This window comes from Mauremys reevesii, linkage group 25, assembly GCF_016161935.1.
Source record: "Mauremys reevesii isolate NIE-2019 linkage group 25, ASM1616193v1, whole genome shotgun sequence".
Lineage (NCBI taxonomy): Eukaryota > Metazoa > Chordata > Testudines > Geoemydidae > Mauremys > Mauremys reevesii.
Window position 1 is genome coordinate 15,082,366 of NC_052647.1, and position 18,093 is coordinate 15,100,458.

The 18,093-nt window shown below is 66.8% G+C and overlaps 1 protein-coding gene across 4 annotated transcripts; it reads left to right on the forward strand.

Annotated features, from left to right (window-relative positions):
• The first annotated feature begins 98 nt into the window (after positions 1-98).
• Positions 99-18,085, forward strand: CACNB3 (calcium voltage-gated channel auxiliary subunit beta 3). 4 transcript variants are annotated; one of them, XM_039514841.1, is made up of 13 exons: positions 99-178; positions 10,361-10,483; positions 10,942-11,064; positions 11,279-11,394; positions 11,704-11,768; positions 13,387-13,406; positions 13,800-13,880; positions 14,721-14,779; positions 14,948-15,057; positions 15,460-15,611; positions 16,149-16,244; positions 16,403-16,561; positions 16,961-18,085. In XM_039514841.1, exons 1-13 carry the CDS (start codon positions 140-142, stop codon positions 17,273-17,275), a joined length of 1,458 nt encoding a protein of 485 aa, XP_039370775.1. In that variant the 5' UTR covers positions 99-139; the 3' UTR covers positions 17,276-18,085. The 4 variants fall into 4 exon arrangements, with proteins under 4 accessions (XP_039370775.1, XP_039370774.1, XP_039370777.1 ...); XM_039514840.1 differs by lacking the exon at positions 99-178 and adding an exon at positions 2,603-2,658; XM_039514843.1 differs by lacking the exon at positions 99-178 and adding an exon at positions 6,519-6,784.
• The last annotated feature ends 8 nt before the right edge of the window (positions 18,086-18,093 follow it).

Here is an 18,093-nt window from a genome sequence, read left to right on the forward strand (position 1 = left end):
GGAGCCGTCCCGTGGGAGCCCGTGGGTTGGGCTTCCTGCCTGTGTCCTGCGAGAGCCTGTGAACAGGGCTGGGCTGCTGAGCCAGGCGCCGGGTGAGGAGGCAGCCGGTGCGTCTCCTCCTGGGAAGCAGCCGCCCTGCATGTCTCTCTCCAATTCCAGTGTCTTCCTGCTCAACGAGGTAACGAGGGTCCCGCAGCTCGTGGGCCCACGCAGCGACCGGGTCGGCCCCGTCGCTGCACCGCTCCGTGTGTCTGTCTAGCAGGGATGGGGGGGGAGGATGCACCGTAGGGTGGGGGGAGGAGGAGGGAGTTGGACTGACCCTGAAAGAGGGTTCAGGCTGCAGACTCAGCTGCTAGAGGCTTGCGCCGTCCCCCCACCCTGGCAAGAGGCTCCGGGGCGGTGAGGGCCGAGGTGCTGGAGTTCGGGCACAGCATGGAGGTAGGTGGGAGAGCTGGCTGCGGTGCCAGCCGGGCTGACAGGAACAGCAGGGCAGGCGCCAGGGAAAGCAGCTGAGGTGCTGGCTGGGACTGAGGGCTCAGCCCCACGTGAAGGGAGCCTTTGCCCTCCCGCAGCGCGCCCGGCCCCATGGCGCTCACCCCGTCACGCTGCCCCAACTCCCCCTGGGGCTGGAGTAGCCCGGAGCCCCCTGCAGCGCCCCCTGCTGGGACTGGAGCAGCTGGGTGAACCCCCCTATAGCCAGGGTACCTGCCCCGCCCCTGCAGCACCCCCTGCTGGGACAGGCTGGGACTGGAGTAGCTGGGTGCACCCCCTATAGCCAGGGTACCTGCCCCGCCCCTGCAGCGCCTCCTGCTGGGACAGGCTGGGACTGGAGTAGCTGGGTGCACCCCCTATAGCCAGGGTACCTGCCCCGCCCCTGCAGCGCCCCCTGCTGGGACAGGCTGGGACTGGAGTAGCTGGGTGCACCCCCTATAGCCAGGGTACCTGCCCCGCCCCTGCAGCGCCCCCTGCTGGGACAGGCTGGGACTGGAGTAGCTGGGTGCACCCCCTATAGCCAGGGTACCTGCCCCGCCCCTGCAGCGCCCCCTGCTGGGACAGGCTGGGACTGGAGTAGCTGGGTGCACCCACCTATAGCCTGGGTACCTGCCCCGCCCCCTGCAGCGCCCCCTGCTGGGACAGGCTGGGACTGGAGTAGCTGGGTGCACCCCCTATAGCCTGGGTACCTGCCCCGCCCCCTGCAGCGCCCCCTGCTGGGACAGGCTGGGACTGGAGTAGCTGGGTGCACCCCCTATAGCCAGGGTATCTGCCCGGCCCTGCAGCCCCTGCTGGGACAGGCTGGGACTGGAGTAGCTGGGTGCACCCACCTATAGCCTGGGTACCTGCCCGGCCCCCTGCAGCGCCCCCTGCTGGGACAGGCTGGGACTGGAGTAGCTGGGTGAACCCCCTATAGCCAGGGTACCTGCCCCACCCCCTGCAGCGCCCCCTGCTGGGACAGGCTGGGACTGGAGTAGCTGGGTGCACCCCCTATAGCCTGGGTATCTGCCCGGCCCCCTGCAGCGCCCCCTGCTGGGAGAGGCTGGGTGTACACCCTTCCCACCCAGTGAAGCTTTTTGAGTGTTGGGGTCTCTCCTGCCCCCTGGTTTATAGTGTGTGGGGGGAGGGGGAGCTTGTCTGCTGCTTCTCCCAAAGCCAATGAATATTTCATCCCTATTAAATAATAATCAACATCGGAACTGAGGGTGGAGTGAGCAGCCCCACCCTGGCTCTGCGGGGGGGGCAGGGTGAGCAGCCCCCCGACTCTGCAGGAGGGGGGCATGATGAGCAGCCCCCTGGCTCTGCAGGAGGGGGGCATGATGAGCAGCCCCCTGACTCTGCGGGGGGGGCAGGGTGAGCAGCCCCCCCGGCTCTGCGGGGGGGCAGGGTGAGCAGCCCCCCCTGGCTCTGCAGGGGTGGGGGGCAGGGTGAGCAGCCCCCCAGCTCTGCGGGGGGAAGGGCAAGAGCTTAAATTGCCCCGGACCCCCTCGGCCCCATCCCCCCCAAGCGAGCAGCCGCAGCGCCCCCCAGCCCTTTGGGGAGCGGGACACTGCTCTGCACGCACCGCCGGGCCGCGCAGCAGCGGGGTGCTCTGTAGGGTGCCTGGCAGGCAGGCTGCCCTGGTGAGTCACGGGGTGCAGGCCAGGGCGGTCGGGGTCACCCCACTGCAGCCAGGCGAGCGGGGGGGGGCTGGCTCCGGGGCAGAGGCAGTGAGTTCCCCCCGATGGGGCAGGGAGATGCCCTTGTCCTGCCCTGCTGGGGGGGGGGTCTAGACCACGATTTACTGCCTTCCCCCCCCCCAGCTAGTGTGAGCGGCTGGGGAGGGGGAATCAGCTGCCGGCCCCCCCACCCTTCGCGGGGCAGCAGACCCCCCCAGCCAGGTGCTCCCCGGGGGGGCGCCCTCAGCCCCCCAGCCGCTAATGGGGCGCCGGAGCCCCTTCGTGGGGGGAGGGGGCGCCAGCCGGCGCCGGCGGAGGGAGGGGCGGGGAGGGAGCAGCGAGCGAGGGGTGGGGCGCGGAGCGGGCGCAGCCGGCGGAGGGGGCGGCCACGCACCGGGGAGCGGCCGGGCAGAGGCGAGCTGCGGGCGCGGGGCGGGGGCTCGGCTCGGGCTCGCTGGCCCCGTCTATGTCTTTTTCTGACTCCAGCGCAACCTTCCTGCTGAACGAGGTAAGGGCCCCCAGGGCCCCACCTTCTCCCCAAACCCTCCCCGCCCTGTCTTCTCCAGCCCCCAGCCCTGTGCCCCCAGGGCCCCGCTCAGTCCCCCGCGTCCTCCCCTGCTCAGGCCCCAGGTCCTCCCACCCTTCTCCCCGGACCCCACCCCCCGCTCTGTCTCTCCAGGGCCCCCCGGGTGCCCCACCGCCAGTCGCTCAGCGTGTTACTGGGATTCCGGGAGAGGGGGGACGCGAGGAAAAATATAGATGGGGGCAGGGGGAGACCTGGGGCTGGGGAGACACAGGGCTTGGAAAGGGCACAAGGGACCCGCGCTGGGGTCTGGGGAGTGGGAGACCGGGGAAGCGGGAGGGAAGGGGGCAGGCGAGGTGGGAGGGGAGCTTTGGAGGGCAGGGGACCGGGATGGGGCTGGGGTGACAGACAGGCAGTTGCTGCTGAGTGGGGGTGCTGTTGCAGGGGTTGGGAGGAGACTTTTTGTGGTGGGGGCAGGGCGCTGGAGCCCTCCCCTCATCTGGCTGGGGTTCAAGGTTCCCACCCACCTTCCTCTCCCCAGCTGCCAAGGGGCACTTCTGGAGGGAGGGGGAATCTAGCTGGTGGGACCAGACTCAGGAGTCGGGGGGTGCAAGGGGGGGTGGTTGCTCTGCTGGGAGTTGGGGGGGGATTCTCTCTCCTCCCCCCCCCCCCCCGCTTGCCCCCACAGCCCAGGGGAGGTGCAGCTGCTGGGGGGGGGATGGGCAAATCCCAGCCATGGGAACTCTGGGCCCCGGTGGGGTGGGGCAGCTCCACCCCAGGGCTGGCTCCAGCCTGGTTGGAAAGGCCTGAGGCCATGGGGTGCCCCATGGCGGAGGCTGAGTGCAGTGCCAGGGCAGGGCCCCCATGTTCTTTGTGCTGGGAGCTGGGTGGGGCCTGCCCAAGGGAGACCCACTGGTGGGTGTGTCACAGCCCCCCCCCCCTGCAGTGCCACTGAGGATGCCAGTCTGATGCAGCCCCCGCTGGGGCCATGGGCCCCTGTAGTGGTCCCCGGGGTGTCTGCGCACTTGCCCCGGGCGAGGATGGTTTGTAGGATGCGCTGCAGGGCGGAGCGGGTGGTGCCTGGGCCATGGGATACAGGGTGATTGTGCTTCATGCTGGGGGTAAACAGGGGGTTGGCAAGGACCAGGGTGTTTCTCTGGGTGCCCGGAGCAGCCACCAGCTGGGGGTGGGGGGCTAACAGTGGCTCAGTGAGACCCGAGAAGGAAGCCCCCACCCCATCATTTCCATCGCTCTGGTTTTCCCCTCCGCCCCCTTCCCGCATTGCTAACAAAGGACTCAGAAATGTTAATTACCTTTTCATTTCCATGGATCCTGGAGCCTGGGACTAGATCTGTGCACAGACAGACACTGATCCTGGCATAGTGTATGGGGGGATGGGACTGTAAATCTGGGCACAGAGAGACATGGATCCTTGCACTGGTGCAAGGGGGGACTGTAAATCTGGGCACAGAGAGACATGGATCCTTGCACTGGTGCAAGGGGGGAGTGTACATCTGTGCACAGAGAGACATGGATCCTTGCACTGGTGCAAGGGGGGGTGTAAATCTGGGCACAGAGAGACATGGATCCTTGCACTGGTGCAAGGCGGAGTGTAAATCTGTGCACAGAGAGACATGGATCCTGGCACTGGTGCAAGGGGGGACTGTAAATCTGGGCACAGAGAGACATGGATCCTTGCACTGGTGCAAGGGGGGAGTGTAAATCTATGCACAGATACATGGATCCTGGCACTAGTGCACAGAGGGGATTGTAGATCTCTGCACAGAGGGACATGGATCCTTGCACTGGTGCAAGGGGGGAATGAACATCTGTGCACAGAGGGACACGGGTCCTTGCACTGGTGCAAGGGGGGAATGAACATCTGTGCACAGAGAGACACGGGTCCTGGCACTAGTGCACAGAGGGGATTGTAGATCTCTGCATAGAGGGACACGGATCCTGGCACTGATGCACGGGGTGGACTGTAGATCTGTGCACAGAGAGACACGGATCCTGGCACTAGTGTACGGGGGGGATTGTAGATCTGTGCACAGAGAGACACGGGTCCTGGCACTAGTGCAGTGGTTTTCAACCACGGGTCTGGGGGGCTGCAAGCAGGTTTCAGGGGGGCCGCCAAGCAGGACCAGGGTTCGGCTTTCTGCCCTGGACCCCAGCAAGTCTGTGCAGGGCTGAAGTCCGGGGCCCTGAGCTCTGCCACAAGGGGCCGAAGCAGAAACCTGAGCAGCTTAGCTTCATGAGGCCCCTGTGGCCTGGGCCCCCTGGGCAATTTCCCTGCTTGCTACCTGTGAGGCAGTAGGGACTGTCTGCCTGGGGGAGGGGAGAGCAGGGGGTACCTGAGCCAGGAGGAGGGTGGGGGAGTCAACACCTTTGCCCGGGAAGCTGGACAAAGGAAGGGTCCGGCTGGAGAGGGTTAGTCAGTTTCGGTTTGGGGCTGGGGGGTGGAGCGCAGGGAATCCCAAACTGGGCTCTAAGCTGCCTGAACCCCCAGAAGGACTTGACTGAGGGGTCCTGGCTGTGCCCACAAGCTCTGCTGTAGCCTGCGTTCCTATTGGCCAATAAACCTTCTGTTTTACTGGCTGGCTGAGAGTCACTGTGAGTCCCAGGAAGAGGGGTGCAGGGCCTGACTCCCCCACACTCCGGGACATTACCCCCTAATGCCGGCCCTGGCTTTTATACGCAGAAAACAGCTGTTGTGGCACAGGTGGGCCATGGAGTTTTTATAGCATGTTGGGGGGGCCTTAAAAAGAAAAAGATTGAGAATCCCTGAACTAGTGCACAGGGGAACTGTACATCTGTGCACAGAGGGACACGGATCCTGGCACTAGTGCATTGGGGGAACTATAAATCTGTGCACAGAGGGACACGGATCCTGGCACTAGTGCATGGGGGGGGACTGTAAATCTGTGCACAGAGGGACACGGATCCTGGCACTAGTACCCGGGGGGCCTGTAAATCTGTGCACAGGTGGATCTGGATCCTGGCACTAGTGCACGGGGGGGGACTGTAAATCTGTGCACAGAGGGACACGGATCCTGGCACTAGTGCATGGGGGGGCCTGTAAATCTGTGCACAGAGGGACACGGATCCTGGCACTAGTACACAGAGGGGGGGACTGTACATCTGTGCACAGAGGGACATGGATCCTGGCACTAGTGCATGGGGGGGACTGTACATCTGTGCACAGAGGGACACGGATCCTGGCACTAGTGCACAGAGGGGGGGACTGTACGTCTGTGCACAGAGGGACATGGATCCTGGCACTAGTACACAGGGGGCGGGAACTGTATGTCTGTGCACAGAGGGACATGGATCCTGGCACTAGTACACAGGGGGCGGGAACTGTATGTCTGTGCACAGAGGGACATGGATCCTGGCACTAGTGCATGGGGGGACTGTACGTCTGTGCACAGAGGGACATGGATCCTGGCACTAGTGCACAAGGGGACTGTACGTCTGTGCACAGAGGGACACGGATCCTGGCACTAGTGCACAAGGGGACTGTACGTCTGTGCACAGAGGGACACGGATCCTGGCACTAGTGCACAAGGGGACTGCTCAGAAGGGTGCATGTCCTGACTCTCCCCACATATTCTGTGGGTCACCCCCGCCCCTGGAGCCCCCTCTCTTTGCCCTCCTCTCCTGTAGCTACAGCGATGAACCTGCAGCCTCCCTCCCGCTGCCGCTGCCTCTCCTCCTTGCCTGGCACCAGCTCTTTGTTCCCTTCAGCTGTTCTCTGCCTCTCGCTCCTCCCTGCCACGCCCCCTCCCCTCCCCTCCCTGCTGCTGTCTTCCTGCCACGCTCCCCGCCACTGCCAGCCCCATCAGGCAGGTGCAGCCGGGTCCCAGGACCTGCCGGCCCCCAGCCCCCCAGCCGAGGCCTCCCATCGCCAGCCCTGGTGCCAGCCCCGCAGGAGCCAGAGCGCCTGGCTCCCCCCACCCCGCCGAGCAGGGTGGGACCGACACAGTTTGCGCCCGCCTGGGGGGTCCTTCCCACTCCTCCGCTCACTCCTGCCTGTCTCCGACCCCCGCACGCCCTGGGCTCCTCCATGTATGGCGACTCCTATATCCATGGCTTCGAGGACTCCGAGGTGGTGAGTGGGGGTGCCGGCTTGGGGGGGGGGGTGGGGGTGGCAGGGAGCCCCCTCCCTGCAGGGCTGGGAGCACCAGGGGTGCTGCCCTTGGTTGGGGGCTCTGGGTTTCTGGCAGGCCTCCCCCCCCCCGGTTATTTATACAGCACCATAGCTGCGGTGGCATTTCCAGCAGCGCTCCCATAAGGTGGTGAGAGTGGGTGCGGGGGGGGGCTGGATGCTGAGCAACAGCTGGCACCCTGGGGGGGGCTCAGAGTCCGGGGTGGGTGCCTATGCTGGCATGCGGTGGGGGTGCTGTGCTGGGGGGCACGGGTGTTACAGCCCCCCCCCAACATGGGGCAGTGGGTGTTGTCTCTGCGCCTGGCAGGGGAGCGCCAGGTTGGGGGGGGCTATAAGGAGTCAGAGATGCTCTTGGCTTTGTCGGAATGTGGGGGGCAGGGATGCTGGGGGTGAGGCACCTGGCAAACGGGGTGCGCAGTGCCCTGAGCTGGGGGAACGTGGCTCTGCTGGTGCCAGGTGTGGGGGCACTGTGCCTAGAGGGGCTGCTCCGTGACTCCAGTTAGGTCAGAGCCCCTCGCTGCGCCCGCCTGCAGAGGGCACCCTGGGACCGTCCCAGCCAGGCCATGGGGCTGCCCCCCCTCGGGACAGCCCCCCCACAGCTGCACCACAGGGCCAAGTCAGCTGGGCCAAGGAAGGGGGTCGGGGATCAGGATCACAGCTGGGGCAGAGGGCCAGGGCGTGGGGGGATGTGGGAGGCAGAGGCGGAGGGGCACCGGGCAAGAGGGGGCCAGGCGGGAGGAGAGCATGGGGGTTCTGGGACAAGCTGTGCCCATGGCAGTCGGGCTGAGCCTGGCAGGGGCGGCTGGAGTCGCTCCCAGGAGGGGGGGGGGAGCGGCTTTTCAGAAACAGAGCTGGGGACCTATAAATATTTCACTGCAGCTTCTGCTTTTGTTCTGGGGACGCAGCAGGAGCCGTTCATTGAACCAGGCGTCTCCCGCCGAGGGGGTGGGGGGCAGAGTAGCCCCCCCTTCCAGCTCACCCCAACAGCCACTGCACGTTCCCCTGCCTCATGCGCCCAGCACCAGGTCAACGGGGCACACTGGGGTTTCTCACCAGCCACGCTGCCTAGGCCGGGGGGGGATGGGAACTTGTGGGTTTCCCTGGGGAGCTCAGCACTGGGGTAACACAGGGCCAGGGGCTCACGAGGAGTAGAGTGTGGTGGGGGGAGCTCCAGGGGACAGGGTGTGGGGAAAGCTGGGGGGAGGTGGAGGGCTGGCGAGGCGCTGGGGGGCAGGGGGAAAGCAGCCAGGCAGGGGGCAGGGTGCTGTGGGGAGCGGGGCAGGCTGTCCCACCTTAGCCATGGCTGGTGAATGGGGCGCAGGCTCTGGGGGCTGGAGTGACTCGGCAGCATGTAGCTGGGTCGTGCGAGGCGCTGCCCGGTGGGGTCGGGCGCCCACCGTGGGCACATCTGCTTGGCTCTGAGGTGTGTGGGCTGGCACCAGGGGGCCGGATAATCCGATGAAACAACAAAACCGCCCCCTCTGAGGCTGCTGGTGCCTGGCATTTCCCAGGGTCTGCGGAGCCACAGGGATCCCTGGCACGGGCCATGAGGAGCGTGGGCGACACGGGACCTGGCGGCTCCTCTGGGTCTGTGTCCCCAGCCGGCAAAGGGTTAAAGGTCACTGCAGGGTCAGCATTTCCCTGGGGGGGCACTCAGCTGGGAAAGGAAGGGAAGGTGTTTCTGGCTGGCACAGGGGGCCGCCCCACCTCTGGTCTCCCTCGTCTGATGCCCCATCCTGCTCAGACCCTGCTGTCCGGCCCAGCAGGCTGTGAAAGATGGTGAGGTCTCCCTGGACCCCCAGTCATTTCCCTCCCCCTGCCACGCGGAGCCTGAGGGTTCATAGTGCCCAGGCTGGGAGGGCAGTGGGGCAGGGCTCCTGCACTGAATAACCAGTGGGGCTGGAGCGAGTCTCACCCACACACCCTCTCCCTGTGACCGGGGCGTTCACGGGGCTGCCTGGAGGAACTCAAACCCGAAACTGCAGAACTGCTAAGTACGGTAACCTATCGCTGAAATCCACCTCCGCCCCAGCCGAGGACTGGAGGGGAGCAAATGTGACGCCGATTTTTAAAAATCCCAAGGGGATCCTGGCCATTACAGGCCAGTGAGTCTAACTTCAGTCCCAAGCAAACTGGTGGAACCGATAGTGAAGAACGGAATTATCAGCCACGGAGATGGGGAAGAGTCACCCTGGCTTGTGTCACAGGAAATCGCGCCTCGCCAATCTATTAGAATTGACAAGGGGGAGCCAGTCAACTAGCGGATCTGGATTTTTAACCTGACCTGGACGAGGTCCCTCCTCCAAAGGCTCTGAAGGAAACTCCGTAGCCTGGGATGCGAGGGGAGCTCCTCTCGTGGGTCAGTAACTGGCGGAAGGGCAGGAAACAAAGGGTGGGAATAGATCTGGACAGGGCCTAGGGCTGCTCACCGTATTCATTAGTGATCCGGGGAAAGGGGGAAACAGGGAAGTGACAAAATTCCTCGAGCTGGTTCAGCCCAAAGCAGGCTGTGACCTCCCCAAAGTAGGGACAGGGCAAGCAAGTGGCAGCTGGAACTGGGCGCTGAGCGGTGCAAAGGAACGAGCACTGGAGGAGCGAATCCCAACTCCACCCAGACAGTGATGGGGTCTAACGTCGCTGGGGCCACCTGAGCACAGAGCCTGGAGTCACCTGAACTTCCGCCCAATGATCAGCCAGCCGGTGCCGCTGGGATCTGCAGTCGTGTTTGTTCATTCGCTCCCTGTAGGCCTGGCAGGCGGGGAGCGGCTCAGTGTTTACCCCCGGCGGGTGCTGGCACACCCTCCGCTCGCTGGCATGGCCCTGCCGCTGACTTCACCCTCGCTGGAGCCTGGGATTTGCTCCCTCTGCCATCTGGGGTGGAGCCTGGGCCAGGCACGGAGGAGACGCCCAGCAAGGCGGGGAGGGGGGCTAAGGGACCATTCCCGCCCCCGGGGGCTGCACCTGGACCGGCCCCGTGAGCAGGGCTGAGGGAGGGCAGGACTGTCTGACGCCACCAGCTGCCCTGTGCCTGCTGCCTCTTAAAGAGACATGCACAGCCCTGGGGTGGCTGGCCCTGGGCTCCCCCTACGCCACGCTCCCCATCCCCCAGTGCAGACACACCAGCCCCATGGGACCCCCTCTCTCCCCATCCTTCAGTGCGGCAGTGCAGCGCTGGTGCAGAAAGTGTCGTGCCAGCGCATCTTACCATAGCCTTGGGGCTTGCACGGCTACAAGCCGCATTTCACACTAGCAGCTACACTTGGGGGTTGCAGGGGGGCACCTGCAAGGTGTTATTTTAATCACCTCAGGGGCTGTCAGCAGCACCCACCGCCCTGTACTCTCCCCCACTCCCCCCGAATATCCCAGGGCGGGTCTGGGGGAGTCAGTGCTGTCCGCAGGAGCACAGATCTGGGGAGGGGGGGGTCGGCGTCAGGGCGCAGGGCTTCCGGGGTACAGCCTCCCTGTGCCGGGGAGCTCCCCGTCCTGCAGCGACGGCACTCAGGCTCCCCTGCCCCGCAGGGCTCAGCCGATTCCTACACCAGCCGGCCATCCCTGGACTCAGACGTGTCCCTGGAGGAGGAGCGCGAGACGGCCCAGCACGAGGTGGAGAACCAGGCACAACAGCAGCTGGAGAGAGCCAAGGTAGCCGGGGGGAAGCCAGGGGCAGCCCTGGCTCTGCACGGGAGGGGTGCTGCTGGCTGTACTGGTCCACGAACCTGGGGCCCTCTAGACCCTTCCTCGCAGCCTGCTCCAGCAGCAGTAGAGGGCCTTGGACACACGCAGCTGGGTAGCTTCGCGGCCAGCCACTAGGGGGCAGCAGTGAACACGCACAAACACGTGTGCACACGCTTAGCCAGATGATGGAGTATCAGAGGTGAGGGTCCCGGCGTCCGGCCCCGCTCCCCTTGGTCCATCCAGCAGGGCAGCCCCTCCTTCCCACGGCCCGGGATCACTGCCTGGGGGGCAGAGGGAAGTGGGACCCCTCGTACCACTGGGCCCATGGTCTGACGCTGGCCGGCTCCTGGCCGCAGATGGCACGAGGGGGGGCACATGGGCGCCCAGCTGCCCCGTACTGACCCCCACCCCCTGCTCTCCCCCAGCACAAGCCGGTAGCGTTTGCCGTACGCACCAATGTCAGCTACTGCGGGGCCCTGGATGAGGAGTGCCCCGTGCAGGGCTCCGCCATCAACTTCGAAGCCAAAGATTTCCTGCACATCAAGGAGGTGAGGCTGGACTTGGGCTGGGGGTGGGGGGAGGGGCTGGGAGCCAGGACACCTGGGTTCTGATGCTGGCTTTGCCACCAGCTCCCTCAGGGATAGGGGGCTTCCCCCGCCCCCTGAATCCCATCCTTCTGGGCCCAGGCCCAGCTACTGGGGCCCAGGGCAGGGCTTGGTCTTGCGCCCACCCCCGTAACAGCCCCCGCTGGTGTCTCCCCAGAAATACAGCAATGACTGGTGGATCGGGCGGCTAGTGAAGGAGGGGGGGGACGTCGCTTTCATCCCCAGTCCCCAGCGGCTGGAGGCCGTGCGGCTGAAGCAGGAGCAGAAAGCCAGGTAAAGGGGCCATGGGGGGAATTCTATGGGTCTTTCCCCCTCCCCTGCCATCTGCCCCCCTCGGGTCAGAGCCACCAGCACAACGCCCACCTGCACCTTCAGCACCACAGCCCAGAGCTCTGCCGCTGAGCTACAGGGCAGCTCCCTTAGCCGGCAGCAGTAGCAGGCTGTTACCCTGTGTCGGGACCAGCTATGGGGGCGGGCATGGCGCGCAGTGCACGCTGTGTGGGCATGTTACACACAGAGCTCCCAGTGGATACCCCCCCTCCCCCCGGGGCTCCCCCTCTACTCACTGTGGCTTCTCCCCAGGAGATCTGGCAACGCCTCCGGCCTCGGGGACCCCAGCAAGCGGCGATCGCCTCCCCCGTCCTTAGGTAATGGCTGTAGCACAGGCCGGTGGGCAGGTCCCACGTGCAACCCCAGCCCTCCCCGCAGCACAACGTGCCAGCCCCCCCCAACCTACCTCCCTTCACTGCCCAGCTCCAGCTCCCCCACCTCTGCACACTGCCCCTCCCCTCATAGTCCGGCCCCCCAGCCTGCCCCCCCTTCACTGCCCAGCTCCAGCTCCCCCACCTCTGCACACCGCCCCTCCCCTCATAGTCCGGCCCCCCAGCCTGCCCCCCCTGCACTGTCCAGCTCCAGCTCCCCCACCTCTGCACACCGCCCCGCCCCGCCTAGTCCGGCCCCCAGCCTGCCCCCTTCACTGCCCAGCTCCAGCTCCGCCACCTCTGCACACCGCCCCCTCATAGTCCGGCCCCAGCCTGCCCCCTGCACTGCCCAGCTCCAGCTCCCCACCTCTGCACACCGCCCCTCCTCATAGTCCGGCCCCCCAGCCTGCCCCCCCTTCACTGCCCAGCTCCAGCTCCCCCACCTCTGCACACCGCCCCTCCCCTCATAGTCCGGCCCCCCAGCCTGCCCCCCCTCGCTGCCCAGCTCCACATGGGGGGACACAGGCCAGGCTGGAGGGGTCCTATGGGCTGATCCCTCCTCCTCCCCTGTGAACTCCCCCCCTGGGGCTGCCGAGGGGCCAGTGCCAGGAGTCCCACCCTGACAGCTGCCACGTCCCCCTGGGGTGAGACACTGGCTTCACCCACCCTGGGCCGCCCCCGGCAGCAGGGATCATGGGCTGGGTCTTGCCAGGATAGGCGCAAAGGGGTGGGGGTGGGGGCAGCTGCTGCTCCGCTCACCAAGGGAGAGGGCTGAGCACAAAGCTGGGCCAGGCAACCTAGCGCTCCCCCCCCCCGCAGTCAGGGGGCTCCGGGGTGACCCTGGGGGAACCGTGCTCAGGACTGGGGCCTGACCCCGCAGTCAGGGGCTCCGGTGACCCTGGGAACCATGCTCAGGACTGGGGCCTGACCCCCACAGTCAGGGGCTCCGGGGTGACCCGGGGGGAACCGTGCCCAGGACTGGGGCCTGACCCCCCCCCACAGTCAGGGGGGCTCCGGGGTGACCCTGGGGGAACCGTGCTCAGGACTGGGGCCTGACCCCCCCCCCGCAGTCAGGGGGGCTCCGGGGTGACCCTGGGGGAACCGTGCTCAGGACTGGGGCCTGACCCCCCCCACAGTCAGGGGGGCTCCGGGGTGACCCTGGGGGAACCGTGCTCAGGACTGGGGCCTGACCCCCCCCCGCAGTCAGGGGGGCTCCGGGGTGACCCTGGGGGAACCGTGCTCAGGACTGGGGCCTGACCCCCCCCTGCAGTCAGGGGGCTCCGGGGTGACCCTGGGGGAACCGTGCTCAGGACTGGGGCCTGACCCCCCCCGCACTCAGGGCCGCTCCGCGGTGACCCTGGGGGAACTGTGCTCAGGACTGGGGCCTGACCCCCCCCTGCAGTCAGGGGGCTCCGGGGTGACCCTGGGGGAACCGTGCTCAGGACTGGGGCCTGACACACACACACACCCCCCGCTCTCCCCACACTCAGTCTCCCCCAGCCCCTCGCTCTCTGCGGCTCCCAATTTGCTTTCACCAACCGTTTCTTCTTTCCTTTCCAAAAAGCAAAACAGAAGCAAAAGCAGGTGAGTGGTCAGGGCAGGTTTTGCCTGGTTGCCAGCAGGGGGCAGCGTGAGCGGGTGCTGACGTGGGGACACCTGAAAGGAATTGCAGCCACTTCTGGGGCAGAGCACGCCAGCATGGAACTGCCGAGCCCTCTGGGACCAGAGGGGAAGGCGAGATCCCTGTGCTCAACTCAGGCCGCAGGGTGGGGGTTAGGGAGGCCCGGCCTCAGTGGCCTGTGGGGGCACGGATTTGGCCAGGACACCTGGGTTCTCTGGGGGTCTTTGATGAACACCAGCCTGCTGGTTCTAAGGCCCCTCCAAAACTGGCCATCCAGCGTCCCTCTGGCTTCGCCTCCGCCGGTTCCCCCCTGCGCTGAGGGGCCCTCACCTGTGCCCAACCCCCGTCTCTCGCAGGCAGAGCACATCCCGCCCTACGACGTGGTTCCCTCCATGAGACCAGTGGTGCTGGTGGGCCCCTCCCTGAAAGGATATGAGGTAGGAGGGGCATGGGCGGAGCCTCACAGGGGATTCCCCAGCCATGGCCCCACCCCCTGGCAGGGGCTGAGAACTGGGTGAGCCCCCAGGGGAGGCAGGAACCCCATTGTTTTGGGGAGCCCTGTTGCTCAGGGAAGGGGAGATGCCCCATCGCTGGGGGGCGGCAGAAGGAGGGAGAGGAGCCCCATTGCCCGGGGGTGGGGCAGGACCCAGGGAATAAACCGTGGGGGCTCCATGTGGCAGGGAGATCTCCCAGGCACCCCCCCCATACGCCTTGGTCAGCTCCTGGTACAGTGCCCCATGCAGTAAGTGCTGCCCCCCGACTCCCCCAGAAGTTTGTGCTCCCATTACGCTGCTTTCGCAGCTACCATGGGTCCAGGACCCAGAGCCCCGGCTCCCAAAGCCCAGGCCCTGCCATCCAGCTAAGGGCGAGTCCCTGCCTGCTGTCGGCAGGAGAGGGGCTTTGACACACAGCGGAGCAGTTCAGACCCTGGGCAGCAGTGGGCAGCGGTGCACGGTCACCCCAGAGACACAGACACAAGCCCAGGGGCTCTGTCCTTGTCTGCACCTGCCCCCTCCACCCTCCCGGAGCCCTGCTGCCCACGGCGAGCAGATGGCAAGGCCTTGGCATCCTGGCACAGCAGCCATCTCACTCCCATCCCAGCTGGCACGTCCTTCCCTGGTGCCATCTGCTGCCCGGCCGTGCCCGTGCGGGAGGAAGGGCTGGCGCAGTGCCCCTCGCTGACCCCCAGCCCCCGGGGAGGGATGGAGCACCAGGCTGGCGTAGGGCATCCTCCGTGCCCCTGGGCTGGCTGACCGCGCTGTCCTTCTGCCCCCCAGGTGACGGACATGATGCAGAAAGCGCTCTTCGACTTCCTCAAGCACAGGTTTGATGGCAGGTGAGCCCCCCCCCCAGGCTGTGACCGTCCCCCTGCCCCAGAGCCATTGGGGCTCGACTCCTCCTTGGGGCAGCCCTTAGCCCGGCCGGCCAGGGGTGTGCGTCAGACCTGCCCTGGCCCCTGGGGGACGGCCCTGCCCCACCTGTCACCATCTCTCTCCCTCGTCAGGATCTCCATCACCCGCGTCACTGCCGACCTGTCCCTCGCCAAGCGCTCCGTCCTCAACAACCCGGGCAAGCGTGCCATCATCGAGCGCTCCGCCACCCGCTCCAGCATCGGTGAGTCGTGCCGCGGGCGGGGGGCTGTGGGCAGAGCTGGGGTAGCCCCCCCACACCCCTTGGGGTCTGGCGGAGCAGCAGCAGCCTGCCCCGGGGCCCCCCGGCCAGGTCAGACTGGAGGCTTCCAGAGCTCCCTGAGCGAAGGCCATGGCCCACCCCCACCTCTGCCGGACGCCCCAGGACCTGGTATCTGGGGGGGGTGGGGGGCAGAGATTGGCTAGGCGCTGCCTGGGCCGGGGTAGCCAGGGTGCTGCTGGGAGAGGCCGATCTGGGACCCAGAGCTCAAACCCCGTCCCCAGCCGCCCAGGCAGTGCCACGCGGCTCCCCTGTGCTGTGCAGCCGCAGGCACCCCAGGGAGGGGGGCTGGCAGGGCTGGGGGGGCTCACGCGCTCCCTCCCCCAGCCGAGGTGCAGAGCGAGATCGAGCGCATCTTCGAGCTGGCCAAGGCCCTGCAGCTGGTGGTGCTGGACGCCGACACCATCAACCACCCGGCCCAGCTGGCCAAGACCTCGCTGGCCCCCATCGTGGTCTATGTCAAGGTGTCCTCGCCCAAGGTGAGTGAGGCTGGGGGGGGGGAAGCCCCTAGGGGCCGGGCTGCACCATCAGGGCGGTGCTGGGATGGGGGGGCTGCCCCCTACTGAGACCCTGCAGCACTGTGCCCCCTGGCGAAGCATTGGGGTAGCTCTGCCTGCTGCAGGGAGTGCGTCCCCCCACCCGGCCTTTCTTTAGTGACCTCCCGTCCATGCCTGAAGTGGGGGCTCCCCATGAGGGTGGCGGGGCTCTGACTGTCCCAGAAGGGGGGCTCTCCAGGGGGGTGGGGGATCCCCATAGGGGCAGGGGGGCTCTGCCTGGCCCAGGAGTGAGGGGGCTCCCTGTGGGGCTGGGCTGTGACTGTCCCAGGAGGGAGCTCCCCATGGGTGTGGGGAGGTGTGCCTGTCCCAGGAGTGGGGGGGCTCCCCATAGGGGCAAGGCGGCTCTGCCTGTCCCAGAAGGGGGGCTCCCCATGGGGGGCGGAGGGGCTCTGAGTGTCCCAGGAGAGGGGGCTCCCTGTGGGTCTGGGGGGGCTCTGACTGTCCCACTCTCCCCGGCAGGTGCTGCAGCGGCTGATCAAATCCCGCGGCAAGTCCCAGGTGAAGCACCTCAACGTGCAGATGATGGCGGCAGACAAGCTGGTGCAGTGCCCGCCGGTGAGTGGGACCCCGCGAACTCTCAGCTCTGGCTGTGTCGTTCCCCCTCCCCCCCGCCCCCCGGGGGAGCCTGGTGTTCCCATGCAGGGCCCCACGGCTGCCAGCCAGCCTGCTCCAGCCCCGCCTCCCCCCTGAGCAGGCCCTTTCCTGCCCCCCAGGAGCTCTTTGACGTGATCCTGGACGAGAACCAGCTGGAGGACGCCTGTGAGCACCTGGCCGAGTACCTGGAGGTGTACTGGAGAGCCACACACCACCCGCTGCACCCGCTGGGCGGGCAGCCCCTCCTGACGCCACCCGCCACCATCCCGGGCCTGCAGGTACCAGGGCTCTGGGCTGGGCACCGGCCCCATGGATCACACTGCCCAGAGCCCCCCCCCACACAGGGGGCAGTGTCCCTTCCTGCCAGCTGCTGCCCCACATCCCAGAGGCGGCTGTATCTTGTTGAGCGAGGGGTCACGGCCTGGCTCTCTGCCTGCGGCTAAGGGGGGGGGGGGGCCGTCTGTCTGGCCCCCTAGAACGCCTTGCCCTGATGCACCCCCTCTGCACTGCTCCCTGTAACCCAGTGCCAGGCCCAGGCCCCCCAGAGGCTGACTCAGCTCCCTCTGCGGTGAGACAGGCCCTCCCCCACCCCAAGCTGTTTGGCAGGGGGAGGCCCCTGACAGCCTGGAGCTGTCCAGCTGAAAGGGGGCCCTGACCCTGTCTCTCTGCCCCCCCAGAACCAGCAGCTGCTGGGGGAGCGGGGAGGGGAGCACTCCCCCCTAGAGCACGACAGCCTGATGCAGTCGGACGAGGCAAGCGAGACCTCCCACAAGCCCTGGGCGGCCACCTCGCAGCGTAGCTCCCAGCCCCTGGAGGACGAGTACCCGGACCCCTACCCGGAGCTGTACCAGCCCCACCGGCACCACAACAGCGGCCTGCACAGCGCCAACGGGCACGACTCGCAGGACCGGCTCCTGCAGCGCGAGGCCGAGCAGACCCACAACGACAGGAACTGGCAGCGCACCAGGCCCTGGGCCAAGGACAGCTACTGACGGGCACCAGCCCCGGCTCGCCCGCCGATTGCCCCTCCCCACTGTCAGACCAGCCCCATAGGCCCACGGAGCCTGGCCTCCCGGCCTTCCCCCAAACAGCCCCCCTTGCCAGGCGTGCAGCCCCTCCCGGAGCTGGGGGGTCACACTCCCTAACCGGACTACTTGGGGGGTGGGAGGAAAAGCCATCTGTCCTCAGTCCCCCTGCCCCCGCTAGGCATTGCTCAGACAATCTCCCTGGAGGGAAAGCCCCCGGCCAGGGCACTGTTCCCACCCTGTCCAGCTGAGAGGAGAGGTCGGGAGCCAGGACACCTGGGGTCTATGCACTGGCTGGCCCCTGCTCCAGGCCTCCGTTTCCCTGGTTGAAACTGCCTAGCTGGCAGTGCTTGTTCCAAGCCCCTCCGGCCCCCTTGCCCTCTGCCATGGGGCTGGGCTGGGCTCCCTGGGGCAGGGTCTGTGAGTCCAGCTAACAGGGCACCATTTGTTAAGTGCAAAACCCCTAAGGGGAGGGTGAGGCGCCTGGATGCTGCCCCCCTCCCCTCCTTCAGTGGGGCTCAGCCCTGATTCCCCCACATCCACCGGCCCAGCCCCACTGCCCACCCCCATAACCACTAGCATCCAGCCACGACACAGAGAAACCTGTAGATAGTGCACCCCACCGCCCTGGACTGGCCACTGTGTGCCTCAGGGGGGCACAGGTGCTACCCGGCTAGCGGCAGAGGGAGATTCCCCCCTGCCTGGGGGAGCTGGGGCGAGCCCTCGGGGGGCCGGGAAGCACGGAGCGGCCAGGATTTGTTACAGCTCTTGTGTAGGAAGCACTT